At 37.9% G+C, this 15584-nt stretch overlaps 2 protein-coding genes across 5 annotated transcripts in view; one reads left to right on the top strand and one right to left on the bottom strand.

The window, feature by feature from the left end:
• Fbxl13 (F-box and leucine rich repeat protein 13) overlaps window positions 1-15584 on the top strand; it is a 129644-nt gene that overhangs the window by 44817 nt on the left and 69243 nt on the right. The gene's annotated exons all lie outside the window — the stretch shown is intronic.
• Lrrc17 (leucine rich repeat containing 17) lies at window positions 4468-14988 on the bottom strand. The gene is made up of 3 exons (XM_090332327.1): window positions 14100-14988; window positions 8687-8842; window positions 4468-5210 (listed from the first exon to the last, which is right to left on the bottom strand). Exons 1-3 carry the CDS (start codon window positions 14869-14871, stop codon window positions 4813-4815), a joined length of 1326 nt encoding a protein of 441 aa, XP_090188453.1. The 5' UTR covers window positions 14872-14988; the 3' UTR covers window positions 4468-4812.

Here is a 15584-nt window from a genome sequence, read left to right as displayed (position 1 = left end):
ATAATATTCTCCTTTTATATTTCTGTAAAGTTGCCACAAATATATCTTGCATTTCTGATTTAAGCAATATTAATTTTCTCCCTAGTCAGTCTAGCTAAATTATTGTCAATTTAGAGTACTTATTAAAGTTCTCAGGAAAATTGAGCAGCAGGTAGAATGATTTCCCATACGTTCCCTTACTGCATGCATGCCTAGCCCCTCCCCCACCATTATCCCCTACCTCTGCCCTTCACTTGGTGATCCTACAATGACATCGTTATGACTTAATGAGCTTTCATTCTTGGTATATTATTATTTTGGTATATAGACAAATTTGTATTTGTATAAATCCATCTTTATACTTTTTTTTTTTTTTTGCCAGTCCTGGGCTTTAGCTCAGGGCCTGAGCACTGTCCTTAGACTTTCTCAAGGCTAGGGCTCTACTACTTGAGCCTCAGCACCACTTCCAGCTTTTTTCTGTGTATGTGGTACCAAGGAATTGAACCCAGGTCTTTGTGCAGGCTAGGCAAGCACTCAACCACTAGGCCAAACTCCCAGCCCTCATCTTTATAGTTTTTTCTTTTTTTGCATTTTTTTTATTGTAATGAGTAAAAGGGTTACATGATATTTGCCAGATAGAAGGTGCATTAATTCACATACATTGATACCCTTTCACATGTCTTGGTACCCATTTCCCTCCCCCCTCACCCCCCCTGTCTTGGTTTCCCCCTCATCTTTATAGTTTTATACTAAGTATTTTCTTTATTTCAAAATGCTTCTGGATCTCAATCCATTCATTTACCTCTCCCCCATTGCCAAGCCCTGGCAGTTACGCTTTTTTTTCTGAGACTAGCATTTGAACTCAAATCTCACATTCTCTGCTTACTTACCAGTGGTGGTTACCACTTGAGCCCCAACTCCAGTTCAGCATTTTGCTGGTTCTTTTTTGGAAATGGATTCTCACAGACTTCTTTCTGGGTTGACCTAGAATCATGATCTTCTAGTTTCAACCTCCAGAGTAGTTTGAATTACGGGTGCAAGTTACTGGTTTCTATCTTAACACTGATTTTCTTTTATTGCCCATTTACCTTTGTTTTAGAATGCCATATGATGATGATACTATAATAGTAGCCTTGTTTTCTTTTAAACTCAGAGCCTTAAGCTTGCCAGTCCAGTGCTTTACCACCTGAGCCATGTCTCCTCAGAGGGGTTTCTTTCACTTAGTAATGTGCAATTAAGTCTCATCTTTGTCTTATTATAGCAGGAGAGCTTATTTTCTGCTATCATCCTTTGTCCGAGAGTACCACTATTTATTAATTCATTACTAGATAATATTTTGATTGCTTTCGAGTTCTGGCCATTATGAAGCTGTTTTGTGCAACCATTTGTGGGTTTGTTGTTGTTGCTGTTCTGGATATAGTTATACGTGCTTTCTGCTACCATGACAAAATACCTATGATAATTTTAAAGAAGGAAATGGTTGTATTGGCTCATGGTTCTAGAGATTTTGATTCATTTTACATTGTTGTTCTTGAGCCTGTGGTGAAATAGTGTATCACTAAAGACCCATATGTAGAGAAAAGTTGCTTATTTTAAGAAAGAAAGAGAGGAGGGGGGGGAGAGAGAGAGAGAGACAGGGAGGGATGGAGAGAGAGACCCCCCCCCACACACACACCAAGTTCCCAATTTCCCTTTCAAGGGCATGACACTAATGAATGAAGTTCTTACTACTAAACTCTGCCTCCTAAAGGTTCCATCACTTCCCAGCAGTGCTACGTGTTGGCACCATGCCTGTTCTACATGGTTTGGGGAGACTTACTTGATGGGATAAGTTTTCAGTTCCTCTGTTTAGGCACCAAAAAGTACCTAAAGTAGATTGTATGTCAAGAGTGTGTTTAGTTTTGTAAGAACATAGCAATCTCTTCTGCAGTGGTTCCGACTTGGAATCTAAAGCGAATGAGAGTTCTTGCTGTCGCACATTCTCTCCAGCGTGTATTTGTGCTGCCAGTGTTATGGATTTGGACTATTTCAATCAGTGTGCTGTTTTAACATTTCCCTGTTGACATGTGATGTGGTATTAGTCATAGGCTTATATATGTTGTTTCCTTATTATTCAGTTTTAAGTGTCTTTTGCAAATTTTGGATAACAGTCTATCAGATATGTGGTACCAATACATGCTTCCAGTCTATAGCTGTCTTTTCATGCTCTTGATATATCTTCTTCTTTTTTCTTCTTTTTGTGCCAGTCTTGGGGATTGGAAAGCCTAGGTGCCATCCCTTAGCTTCTTTGTTTAAGGCTAGCACTCTACCACTTGAGACACAGCTTTACTTCTGACTATTTTGGTTAATTGGAGATAATAATCTCTCAGGCTTTCTTGCCACAGCTGACTTTGAACTGTGATGCTCAGATCTCAGCTTCTTGACTAGCTTGAATTATAGATGTGAGCCACTGGTGCCCAGCTGGTTTGCTTTTTTAAAAAACATTATATTTAGTATTTATTTGGACATATAGTCATGGTACAAATACCTTTATCACAGAAACAGTTAAACTTGCATGCCTGAATAGACCAAGTTTTTAAAGGAAGTAAATGTAATAATTGACCTCATCTTTGTGATATATTTTATTTGCCACTGATGATTTGATAAACCAGTTTTATTTCTGGCACTTTTATATCTGTAGTAAAGATAAAAAGCATTTTGAAAGATGTTTTAGCTTTTCTGTTCTCCACCCCTCAGCTCATCTATCAATATGTCTAGAATTATGCAGACTTCTGGCAAAGTTTTTCTGATTTTTTAGATTGAAGATAAATATTGGCTGATCTTTTGGGTTGTTTGTAACCCTTGTGTCAGTAAAGGTATTAAGAGGAAATTAGCCTTAAACTGTTATCTTAAACTGTTGAAAAGGAAATGAGGAAAACAGGTTTATAGAATTTAGGCATGTAGAGTCAGGAGTTTGGCCTAGTGGTTGAGTGCTTGCCTTGCATGTACGAAGCCCTGGGTTCGATTCCTTAGTACCACATACACAGAAAAAGCCAAAAGTGGTGCTGTGGTAGAGCGCTAGCCTTGAGAAAGTCCAAGGACAGCTCCCAAGCCCTGAGTTCAAGCTCTAAGACTGGCAAAAAAAGAATTTATGCAAGTAGATTTTTTATTAGTAGATAACTTCTATTTTCCAGAGCAGAAGACTTGTTCAGGCTTCTTGGGAACAGATATGAATTGATCTAGACAATAGGTATCAAAGGAAGAATTATGAGAAATGAAATATTAGACTGAAAAGTTAAAGATAGTTCCCAATCATGACATTAGGCTCAGAGTAAACAAGCTTAGGATTTAGGAGATCCCAGCTTTATAGTAAATATTGTTTACTTCAGAAACATCATTCAATCTTAAATCTAGCAAGAAAGTTTTAAAAACACAAATTACTTAAGTAACTTTTTGTTCATATGTGGATCTCTAGATTATCATACTTTTTACTAGCAGGAGAATACTTATTATTTTTTCAATTTCCCGAACTGTATAATTTATTGAACATAAGGCAAGCCCCAAAGCAAGTTATTAGAGTAAGCAGTAATTAAAATTCGGTAGGAAATCTAGGACTGGGAGTTTGGCCTAGTGGTAGAGTGCTTGCCTAGCATGCATGAAGACCCGGGTTCAATTCCTCAGTACCACATACATAGAAAAAAGCTGGAAGTGGTGCTGAGGCTCTAGCCTTGAGAAAGTCCAAGGACAGTGATCAGGCCCTGAGCTCAAGCCCAGGACTGGCAAAAAAAAAATTGGTAGGAAATGAAGTATCTAATTTATTCCATCAGAGAACAACTGTGGTTTTATGAAAAAGTATAAATTCTGATACAGAAAAGGGAAAATCTTAACCTAACCAAAATATACTTCAACCAAGACCCTGAGAGATATTATTAACTCTAGCTAATTTACTTTGGAATAAGTCCTGTTTCAATGTATTCCAACACTTCATTTCCAATTAGAACCCCAGGGATGATATTGGCTATAAAAAGTAAACCAATTAAATTTGCAACCAGACTCTAAAAAAGTAAACCAGGAAACAACTGGGGCCATTCTCTGAATTAGATTAAATTTCTTCATTTTACTCCATAATCCTTCCTCCAGGGTGAGTGGGTACATCTCTTTCCTTCTTACGATCACACGCAGGTTTCTTCACCAAACATTGTCTTTCTGTCTGTCTTTGTCTTTAATATTCTACTTTGACTTCATGGACATAATATATTAATTTGTTACCTCTCTCTCTGGCAACATGTCAAAGTTAACCAACAGTTGTGCTGGATGCCTTGTGGTAAACAATGTGTGGACGCATATATTTATATATACACACATATATATATTTATTTATATGTATATATGTCAGAAATGAGAATTTAATGCATGAATTGATTTATTGAATAACAGCAGGAAGGAATGACACTTTACTACAACTAGGCCTCTTTATCTATTTAATTTTTTTTCATCTTGAGGTGTATACAGAGCTAGCAAAAGGCATGCAAAAATGAATCAATGTTTTATTATTTTCAAAAAAGCAGTAAAAAAAAGCATTTATACAGAACATTATAAAATTCTAATACCATCTTTAGGACCCAGCTGCTACAGGTTACCAGTGTGGGACTGTGTCACCAGAGGTGGATTGAGACAGGCAAGCAGGATGACAGTATTTTCTTGATTACACACAAACAATTGGTGGGAAAAAGCCTCTTGTAGCTGGGCAACCCTGCATAAATAGGCAACACAATGGATAAAAATGTATACACACAGTTTTCTGACACCAGTACAGCAAGTTCCAAACGAGTTGTAATTAGAACTGTCACTAACCTATCCCACTATGGTGATACGCACACTTTGCTTCTTTGCTGTGTGATCCTTACTTGTTTTCTCCCATTCATCATCTTCTGCATCTTGGTCAAATGCCTCAGGATATGCTGGTAGCTTGTCTTTGGGGCATTCTTCATAGTAACTGCGCACATACTTTCCCACAGACCATCCTTTGTATTCCTCGGGCATGTTGCATTCCAGACCAGTGTAATGGACATTGTAGTGGTGCTTTAGCCAGTAGTAGAGGTAGTGGATGTTGTAGTCACATCTCCAAGGGTTATCTCTGAGCCATAGAAGTTTCAAGAAATACAAGTCTTCTAACACTCCATAGTCGAAATTTTGCAGACTGTTGTTTGATAAATCTAGCTCTTCTAATTGGGTCAGCCCTGAAAAGGCAGCTAGACATAAGAAATACTTATTAAACCAAGGAGCAATTGGGTTATACAGATGCATATGGTACATGACAAGGATGAATACACATGAAAAATAAGGGGATTGATTCGCTCTGTTAAAACCAAGGAAGCAATGTCTCTTCTTTTCCTTTCCTTAGAGAGTTTACTATAAAAAACTTCTTCAAATGCTTTTTGTCAACCCAGGAATGTCTTTATGTAGGACCTTGGCGTGGGCTCTGATTTGTAAGTAGCTTGAGAGATAGGGTCCCCCATTCCCCAGCTTTTGTGTGAGAATAGAAGCCTGACTTTTGCAGGAACTCTCACGGCTGCTTGCACCTCTAATGCTAGCTGGAGCTACCTGGGTAGGAAAGCTTCTAAGATTCTTATCTCCAATTAATTAATCTCCAAAAAACTAGAAGTAGAGCTGTGGCTCAAGTGTAGAGTGCTAGCCTTGTCTTGAAGAGAATAGTTCAGGGATAGTGCCCAGGCTTGAGTTCAAGCCCCAGGACCAGCATAGATTTAAGTGTGCTTTTCTCTAGCTAAAGCCAGGAAGCTGACTCAGATGGTCACTCCAGTAACCAGGCAAGTGTAGATGAGTTATACGTGATAAGTGCATTGCCAGTTCTTGGTTCACTTGGGTACTAGCTATTATTTATCCTGAAAATGTTGGGATGGGTAGTATCTGTGGCTGTAGAGATAGTGAGATTTCTTTCTGTCTTTGTAATCTGTAGTGATAGCCTGTGATTTGTATCACATTTGGATACATTGCTTAAGTAAGGACAATGTTTCTTTCTCTGTTACCTCTGCAGAGATATTTCTGCATTGGGAGATTTTATTTTTAGTTAAATTTTCCACTGTAACATTTGAAATGCAAAATTTCTGAAGTATATTATTGGTTAAACAAAGCTTTTCCTTTGATTAGGTTGATAAGTACAGTATTTTGAAAAATAAAATTTAAAGTAGCTTTAAATTATTTTACTGTAATTTCTGACTGGAGATGTGGCTCCAATGATAGAATGATTGTCTAGGAAGTGGAAGGACCTGAGTTCAATCTCCAGTACTGTCAAAAAATTAATACATATTTCTGGTGTATATTTTATATGTATTGGAAAGATGACAAAAAAGAGATGTCAGTAAAGAAGAGATACAAATATAAACCAACAGTACAGAAAAAAGTAAAAAGAAAAAGCTGAGAGCTTCCTGAGATACCAGTTCTAAAAGTGCTTCGAAAATCTTTTCCCAGTCGAGAAAAATCATTCTATTCCTGTAGATTTCAAAACCAAATACTCTCTGCCAATAGTCTGAAAACATCTGGTTGTGTTTGGGTAAGCTATGGTAGCTATCAGTTTTGAATCCATGTGTGTTTGATTTTGTTGGAGGCTGGATATTATCCAAATATCAAACATACTTTTCCAAGAGCAAAGAAATCTGTACATAGATTGTTCCTACTTGAGTTGATGTGGACTAGCCAGACAGTCTAGAATTTACAGATCAGTCCTTATTTCAAATATTTTGTTTCTGTTTCAAACATTTTCTCATTACAGTTCCAAAAGATTCTCATTAGACTCTAGTATCCTTATTTTGAATTTGGAAAACACGCTGTTAGACCAATACCATGAACTATTTTTATATCATTTGTTCTAGGACAAAACGTGATTTCTTTTTAAAAGACTACTTTGTATTTTGGCACAGAGCATGTCTTGGGATGGGGAAAGTTCCACTCTTGTAATGACAGTTCTGAAGACATTGCATTTAAATTTTTTTCTATTTGCTAAAATTCTGTTGGTTGATGCTGACGCAAATTTACTTTTCTTAAAACAACTTAACCCTGCAGATTGAAAGCATATGTAGACATGCCTAGATTTTATTTTGAAAGTGCTATAGTTTTTACTTAAGCCATATGTAGTCAGGCACATGACAAATCTAGGTTACCTTCTTTTGTAAATTTTATTGTATTTTATTGTCGGGGTGATGTTTAGGGGGGTTACAGTTACATTTGTGAGGTAATGGGTACATTTCTTCTTGAACATTGATACCCCTTCTTATTTTTTCTCTCATTTTCTCTCCCATCACCCCCATTCTTTTTTTATTTTTTATTAAAGAATTTATTAGCATTGATTTTTATATCATATTTCAAATGACATGTTTAACAAACAAGTATTCAAGAAGGGAATCTCCATATACAATCACTGACACTTAGATTTTAGAACATAATTAAAATTAGACTGAGTCGCCCCCATTCTTAAAGGAGGTTAAATCACCAGTAGAATGGCTTCTTCCCTTTCTCCCTGTAATAATGCTTGGTATTTTGTGAGATTATTATTCGTACCTTTTAAAGTCTGGCAGCTCTCCCTGCATACTTACCAGTATAATTCAATAAAATAAATCTATTTTGGAGTTGCTTTATCTCAAAGACCCCGAAATAGGATAGTTCTTTCATTATAAAATTCCTCTAGCTCCTTATGCTTACTTTGTATCAAGTACTCAGATACTTTTTGTTCCAGGGGGTATATAAAAAAGTGTTTGCCATTTGGCAAGCACTTTAACATAGGATGTACTTTTTTAACCTCTAAACTGGTTGTGGTGGCACAAACCTGTCATCCCAACTACATAGGAAGAACATGAGACTATATTTGAAAACTAAAGCAAAAGGTCTGGGGAGTGGCTAAAGTGGTTGAGTGCTTGCCTAGCAAATACAAAATCCTTAATTTAAACCTTAGTGCCTACAAGGGGGAAAAAACAAGAGAATATTGCTTAGGACTATATAGTTAGGGTTCTGTAACTGTGGGTTTTGTATTTCCAGATTCAACCAACTACAGATTAAAAAATATTTGAAAAAAAGTGCATTGAATACATCACTTATTGTTCCCTAAACAGTGCAGTATAACAGCTATTTGCATAGCATTTGCATTGTATCCTTGTATTAAGGATTATAAGTGACCTAGAGATGAGTTAAAGTATCAAAGAGTAATATTATTATTATATGAAAATACTGTGTCATTTTACATAAAGGACTTGAACATCTGATTTTGGTGTTCAAGAAGGCTCTTGGAACCAATCCCCAGATCCACCAAGGAATATATACAGTCTCATGTACTCCATAAGGCAAAGTTTTGGCAAGTATTCAGAATACCAAATAAGCCGTAATTTTTAAGTGTCATGTTTAATTAAAATTCATACTTTTGTTTGATTTTTTTTTTTGCCAGTCACGGGAACTGAACTCAGGGCCTGAACACTGTTCTTGGGCTTTCTCAAGGCTAGAACTCTACCACTTGAGCCACAGCACCACTTCCAGCTTTTTTCTCTGTATGTGGTATTGAGGAATCGAACCTGGTTCTTTGTGCATACTAGGCAAGCATTCCTGCCCACATTCCTGGCCCTGTTGAACTTATTTTTTAAAAAATATATTTATTTCTTGTCACAGGAGAAAAACATCACAAGACAATTGTCAGCCATTTATGAATCTCTGTAGCAGGACTTACCAGGATCTATGAATTCAATGCCATTGCTGCTGAGGTTTAATTTCTTTAGCTCATGAACATCTTCAAATTCCTTGGGTCGAAGTTGCGTGATTTTATTGTATGACAAATCAAGTTTAACAATATTTGGAGGAATGTTATTAGGAACTTTCTTCAGCTCTGGAAAAATTAATAGTTTTAAGGTTATCTTCTTACTTGCATTTTTGCATTTTCCCTTGGCCTTTAAACCTGTGTGGTTGAAATATTAGCTCTTAAAGGGGTAAGAAGTATTCAAAGCTAAAGAAAATTGCTGGTCAGCATGGAGTAAAATCTCTCAAAGTCCAAGGTCAAGTGCATTGACCCTTGAGGGAGAGGTCTTACTCATTGTTCAGAGGCAGTCCCCAGCTGCAGGGGCAGGAAATCAAGAGGAGGGTTAAATTGCTGTGCTACTTGGGTGAGGAGCTGTGGGGGAAGGGTTGGAAGATGTCAGTCCTGACTCCCCTACAATTACCAACAAAGCATTTGTGGGGGGGGCGGGGAAGAAAGCCAACCTGAAACCTGTAAGACCTAATCATGGTAAATTTGTCCCCTCCCATTCTACTCCCACTTCTGAGGTGTTTGCAGGATTATTCTTTTGCTGCCTTCTCCTTCCATTTATCTTTGTAGGCTCACTCTGCCAGCAAATAAACCATGTCTCTCCAATCTGAAAAACAAACAAGCCTTTGGCCTTCTTGATCTCAAGCATTACAATAATCTTCCTTTATTCTCAGTGAGAGCAGCCCTAGAGGATGCCTGAAGGCTCAGATACTGCCTATCCCTACATGTATTGCGTTTCTTATACATACACATTGTGGTAAAGTTTAGTTTATAAAGCAAAAGCAGTAAGAGAGTAACAAAAGAACCCAATAATAAGATAGCTATATATAGATATCTACAGAAAAATATAGAAATACTTATCTACAGGTCTCTGTTTATTTTATTCTATCTATCTATCTATCTATCTATCTATCTATCTATCTATCTATCTATCTATTTATTTATTTGCCAATCCTGGGCTTAAACTCAGGGCCTGAGCGCCGTCCTTGGGCTTCCTCAAGAGCTCTGCCACTTGAGCCCACTATACCATTTCTGGCTTTTTTCTATGTAAGTGGTTCCGAGGAATCAAATCCCGGTCTTTGTGCATGCTAGGTAAGCACTCTACCACTAAGCAAAAGTCTCGGCCCCAGGTCTCTGTTTATTTTAAGAAGTCATTTAAAACATGGGGTTTGTTTACCTGTAGAATTTTCTATTTGTTATTTCAGCTATGTGACATTAGATTTATAGAATACAAAATTAAAACTGTAGATAAGATGGGAGACTTGTTTCTTTCTTTCCTTGGGTGCTAAAATTCATGAGGAGTCTTGATCTCCTGCCCTGGCTTGTCTTCACTCACTTAATTCCTGAATCCTTGATGCAGTTTGTTTCCCACCCCTCCCTGCTTCTTCGAGTACAGCAACAAACAGGTTTCTCAGACCCCAATCATAGTAAGAGCAATATGTTATTCCTAATAGTAATATAGGAAAATAGTGGGACCTAGGTTGTAGAAACAAGGTTCACTTAATTTTATTATGTACTGAACACCTTTTCTGTCTTCAAATCATGCTTTTGAAAACACATGAGCCGTGTCTGTTTTATATTTTAGTGTAATATTTGCCTTGTCTTGTAATCTTTAGCAAGATATTTTGAAGAGGTCTTTAGTTTTAAACAGAGCAGATGCAGCCTATGAAGAGAAACAAACTTGTTCCCATAAAGGAAAATTTGAAGCAACAATAAAATGCCAAGATTAATTTACATCTGAGAAATGATACTACTCAAAGTCATTTTGAAGAAATAGAAATTTTTAGAACTGGGAATTGTATTCATTTATCCATAGTGCCACTTTTGGTACAGAATAATCGAATTAAGGATACCAAATATTAATTTAAAAAACTCCAGCTTTATCTAGAATTGATGGTTTCTGATCCCATAGTGTATTCACAATCATAACAACTCAGATTTAATTTTTTATTCTCTTGTTAATGGCCTAAAAGGCATATAATTACTAAAAGGGTATCAAAAGTTTCTTTTTTAGTTTCTTTATGTGATTGAATTTGCTTTCTCCTCCTCCTCCTCCTCCTCCTCCTCCTCCTCCTCCTCCTCCTCCTCCTCCTCTTCTTCTTCCCCCTTTTTGTTTCTGTTCTCCTTTCTCCCTTCTTCCCCTTCTACTCCTGTTCTCCCTTCTTTTTTCTTCTTAATTTTGTGCCAGTACTGGGGCTTGAACTCATTTAGGGCCTGGGCACTGTCCCTGAGCTTTTTGGTTCAGGCTAGTGCTCTGCCACTTTGAGTCACAATGCCACCTATGTTTTTCTGGTGGTTAATTAGAGAAAAGAGTCTCATGGACTTTTCTGCCTGGACAGGCTTTGACCTGAGATCCTAAGATCTCAGCCTCTTGAGTAGGTAGTGGATTACAAACGTGAGCTACTGGCACCAAGCTCAGTTCACCATTTTTGCTAGTTTATTGGAGATGGAGTCTCCCAGTATTTTCTGCCATGCTTGGCTTTGATCCCCAGTCCTCAGATCTCAGCCTCCTGAGTAGCTAGGATTACAGGACACAGTCATTAACATCAGCTTGTTCTCCTTTTTGATTGGATTATAACATCCATATGCTCCAGTTCTAGATACTATAGTAAATACTGTGTGAGCTATGACTCATGCCTGTAATCCTAGCTATTCCAGGGATTGATCCATCTAAACAGAAACATCTGTCATGTTGTTATCTTAGTTACATTGGGAAGCTCAAAGTCTAGTCCAGCCCAGGCGATAATTAAAGGTCCCCAAAGCCAAGAAGAAACTGAGATTCACAGTCCAAAAAGTCTTTGAACAACTGAATCCCGGCTATACCACATAAGTTTACAAGAGCATACTTTCCCAGTTCAGCCTTTGGATGTGATCACAGCCTGAAGTTCTAGTCCATGCTTTGATTGCAGCCTTGGGAGAGACCAGAAAGCACAGGACAAGATCAGGCATATTGGGTTTCCTGGCCCATAGAAATGGAGATAAGTATATGTTGTCTTAAGCTTAAGTCACACATTTTAAAATTAATTTGTGAGACATTTATAGAAGATTATTGAAGATTTATAGAAGACAATAAGTTGAAGAAAAAAGGGAACAAAATATTTTTAGCTGCTGATTGCCAGGGAAAAATTATGGAACAAAATGTGAAAGCAGAAATAAACTCAAAAGAGAAAGGAATGGCCCAAGAATATAAAGAGCAGGAGGGAGGGAGGGAAGGAGGAAGGGAGGGAGAGAGAGAGAGAGGAAACATACTAATGCCACTTCATGGAAAATAGTGTAGTCTAGCTGTAGAAGTCTTAAATTTTGTGCAGATGATATTTTTCTCAGAAAATTAATAAACTTTATACTACTTAGTTTTCTTTGATACCTCGTGTAATTCCAGTTTTAAATCTAAGTTTCACAAAGGCAATTCTAAAACATCTTCATCATGAAGTCCTACTCTCTATAATGATTCAAAAGAAATTCCCCATTCAATCTTGCTACAAGGAAACCTCACCTATCAAGTCTTCTGGAATTCTTTGATGCTTGCTTAGTGAAACAGCAGCCCTATAGAACATGGTCCTATCACCTGTGGAAGACAGCAAAATCATTGGTCCTGACTCAGGCAGACCAAGATTCATATCTTAGCTTTGCTGCTTATCTTGAGGCCTTGACTAAGAGAGTGGACCTCTCTTGAGCCTCAGTTTCCCCACCTATATTTGGAGATTTTATTAGCATCCTGAATGTTGTGGATAATATTTGTTGGGGGGCACGTACCTGTAGCATTGTTGTTTTTCAATTAGTAAGTCGTTTGTCCCTAATTCAGAGGAACCAGCACAAAATGTCCCAGGGCTGGAATTGCCCTAGCATGACATTGAGTTACATGCAGTTCAAAGGCATGTTGGTTAGTAAATGGTCTAGCACATGGCTCTGGTGTGATCTGACCAGCAGGTGCCACCTTCAGAATCAAGGAGAAAGTGGAAAGTTTTGAGTACCTTTTTCCTGAAAAATGAATTAATTGACTCCTGCTTTGGGTTGCCTGACTCTCCAGTATGACAGAATTCCAGCTTTTTGTTTTTCTGGGTGTGTGGAGGCTGTTAAGGGATTTTTAAAATTTCCCTTTCTCTTTCCCACATGGAAACAAAATAAATCAAAATTTCCAAAATAGATGTATAGAAATGATACCATATTCTATGTGACTTTAACCCAATAACATCTGGCTTTAATACTATAAATTACTAACTCAGGCCAGAATTGAAATACATAGACACTGTCATATGGCCTGTTATCATAGGATGGATCAGCAGTTCTTGGTGGGCATTTTGATATCATCTATTTCTGCTAATATGCTAAAAGCAACATTCCTAAAACAACCCATTTGTTTTCTTTGTCCAAGTCTTTATCCTGCATGTACAAAGAGTACCAGAGTGTATGGGATGGGAAAAATGTTAATTTGCAGGTAATAGAAAGATTTCCCTAGTTTTATAGCTCTTAGGTTGAATATTTTAAATTTAGCTTTTTATGTCTTAGTTTGATAAATTAGGAAGCCTTAGGATGTAGGATGTTAGCAAGTATTTATTAAAACTTGGAGGTAAGGGTTATGAAATGCAGAAACAGTACTACTATACCGCTTACTCTTTCCTCCTTCCCCCTCTCTGAGTGTACTCCCCTGTCTTGTTCTGGATAAGTTGTCTCTCCCGGATACATAGCATCTTTTAACTTTTATGAGGGCAAGTCAGGGTGTATAGAGGACATTTGTATGTAATTTCACATCTACTGGCTTATCCATATAATTTAAATAGAATTTAAGAAAAATTAGGATTTTCTAGCTGTCAGTGGCTCAAGCCTGTAACCCTACCTACTCAGCAGGTTGAGATCTGCTATTGTGGTTCAAAAACAGCCTGGGCAAGATAAGATAGTCCACGAGACTCTTATCTCCAGTTAGCACTCACACACAAAAAGTGGAGCTATGATTCAGGTGGTAGTGTGCTACCTTTGAGCAAAAGAAAATAAAAACAAAAAGCTCAGGGACAGAACTCAGGCCAAGAGTTCAAGTCTCAGCACCAACACACACAAACACACACAAATTAGGAACATTTTAAAGCTACTAGAAACAAAGGTGTAGGACCCAAGTTTCTGTCTCTGCTGAGGAAATTTCCTGTCCTTCTCTACCATCCCATAATCTGAATCACCGTGAGCTGGAGGCCAGAAGAACTTGGAATATATCCCATTGCCCCCAGGGGAAAGATTTCTGGAATTCATATGAGAAATTCCAAGACATGATGGAGTATATGGAGGGATATAAGACTCAAAGAGCATTTCTAACAGCTCCTGAAAAAAGAACAAAAATATGAAACATACCAACCTTTCTTTTTGCAATCCAGTGTCTGTATGGGAAACACATAGTTGTGGCATAGGGTTGAATCTGCTTCAGGCCTGATGACTGGGGGTCTCCCTGACACTTGGGATTTGGGGTCCAGTTGTTCCTTTTCTTCTTCATTACATAATTCTTCAGACTTTAGCTGCATCAGTTTTTTATTTTTCAGTTCTTGTGGGCTTTTGCACTTGGCATAGTTCCCCAAATTCCGATTCCTTGGAATCTGCAACATTGAGACGAGGGTTTCTATCTCGCAAGTACAGTGCCACGGGTTGTCATAAAGCCGCAGGTAGCTAAGCAGAGGCAAATAAATGAATACCCCCTCCGTCAAGACTTTCATCTGGTTGTGTTGCAGTAAAAGGGTCGTAAGTCTGTTTAAACCAGAGAACGCCTCGCTCTCAATTTTGGAGATCTCATTCTGTTGCAGATCCAGACTTTTCAGCTTTTTAAACTTGGCAAACATATTGTTTTTTAGCACTCGGATCTTGTTTCTTGCTAACAGCATGTGCAGTAAATCTTGAGGCCAACTGGGTAACACATAAACTAGTTTTCTTTCTTGACAATCTAAGTATTTCTCATGGAGATATGTGTATATATCGCAGGGGAGGTCTGGTGCATAGCGTTTGACTGGGTTGGAGCTTCTCCGGCCCCCACCTGCCCGACCATGATTTACTCGATTTCTCAAACCAGGAGGGTTGGCCCTGAGTAGCTCAGCAGCTTTGCAAAAGCAGAGTAATATTGCTATGGCAACCACGCGCATCCTGACATCCAGCTGTTCCCAATTCCTTGGTGTGACAGATGGGGCAAAGGAAATTATTCCTTTGAAATCCAAGCTTGAGCAATCTTAACTAGTGCTGTTCAGGAGGAATAAGACTGAGCCAGGGATGTTTGGAGTCCCTAAATTGGGATAAGAAAGAAAAAGCAAACACACACACATACACACATACAAAATTAAAAATTAAAGATGGAATTTAAACTAAGGGGAAAAACCTAGAAATTAATGGGGGATTATTGGTAAGGGCAAGGGGGCTAGAAGGGGGAAGAGGGAACAAGAGAGGGTGATGAGATGTGTGAATATAATCCAGCTACATTATATACATGTACACTAATGAAGAGATGATACCCACTGTAAGAATCTCATGTCACACAAACAGCAACAAGAAAGGTCTCTCATTTAAAAAAGGTGCTGATCCAACCATGGTATATAGACTACTTGACCTCCTACTTGTCTGGTTTAGTGGCCAATTGTCTAGTTATTGAGATGGACTCAAAGCTTTCCTATCTGCTAAATTGTGGGACCTCAGGAGAGTTCATCTCCAGCATCTGCTAGAGATGAACATGGGTGTCTCCTAGTTCGGATAGAAAGATGGGACAGACTCATGAATGTAACCTTCACAAATGTTACTTTAAACTGTATAAAAATAGGTTCTGAATGTTTGTTTCTGTAAATTAAGTGGAAATAAAAGAACATTT

The sequence above is a fragment of the Megascapheus bottae genome, chromosome 5 (assembly GCF_031878675.1).
Source record: "Megascapheus bottae isolate mThoBot1 chromosome 5, mThoBot2.hap1, whole genome shotgun sequence".
NCBI classification, from domain to species: Eukaryota; Metazoa; Chordata; class Mammalia; order Rodentia; family Geomyidae; genus Megascapheus; species Megascapheus bottae.
This window is presented reverse-complemented; position numbering and strand designations above follow the sequence as displayed.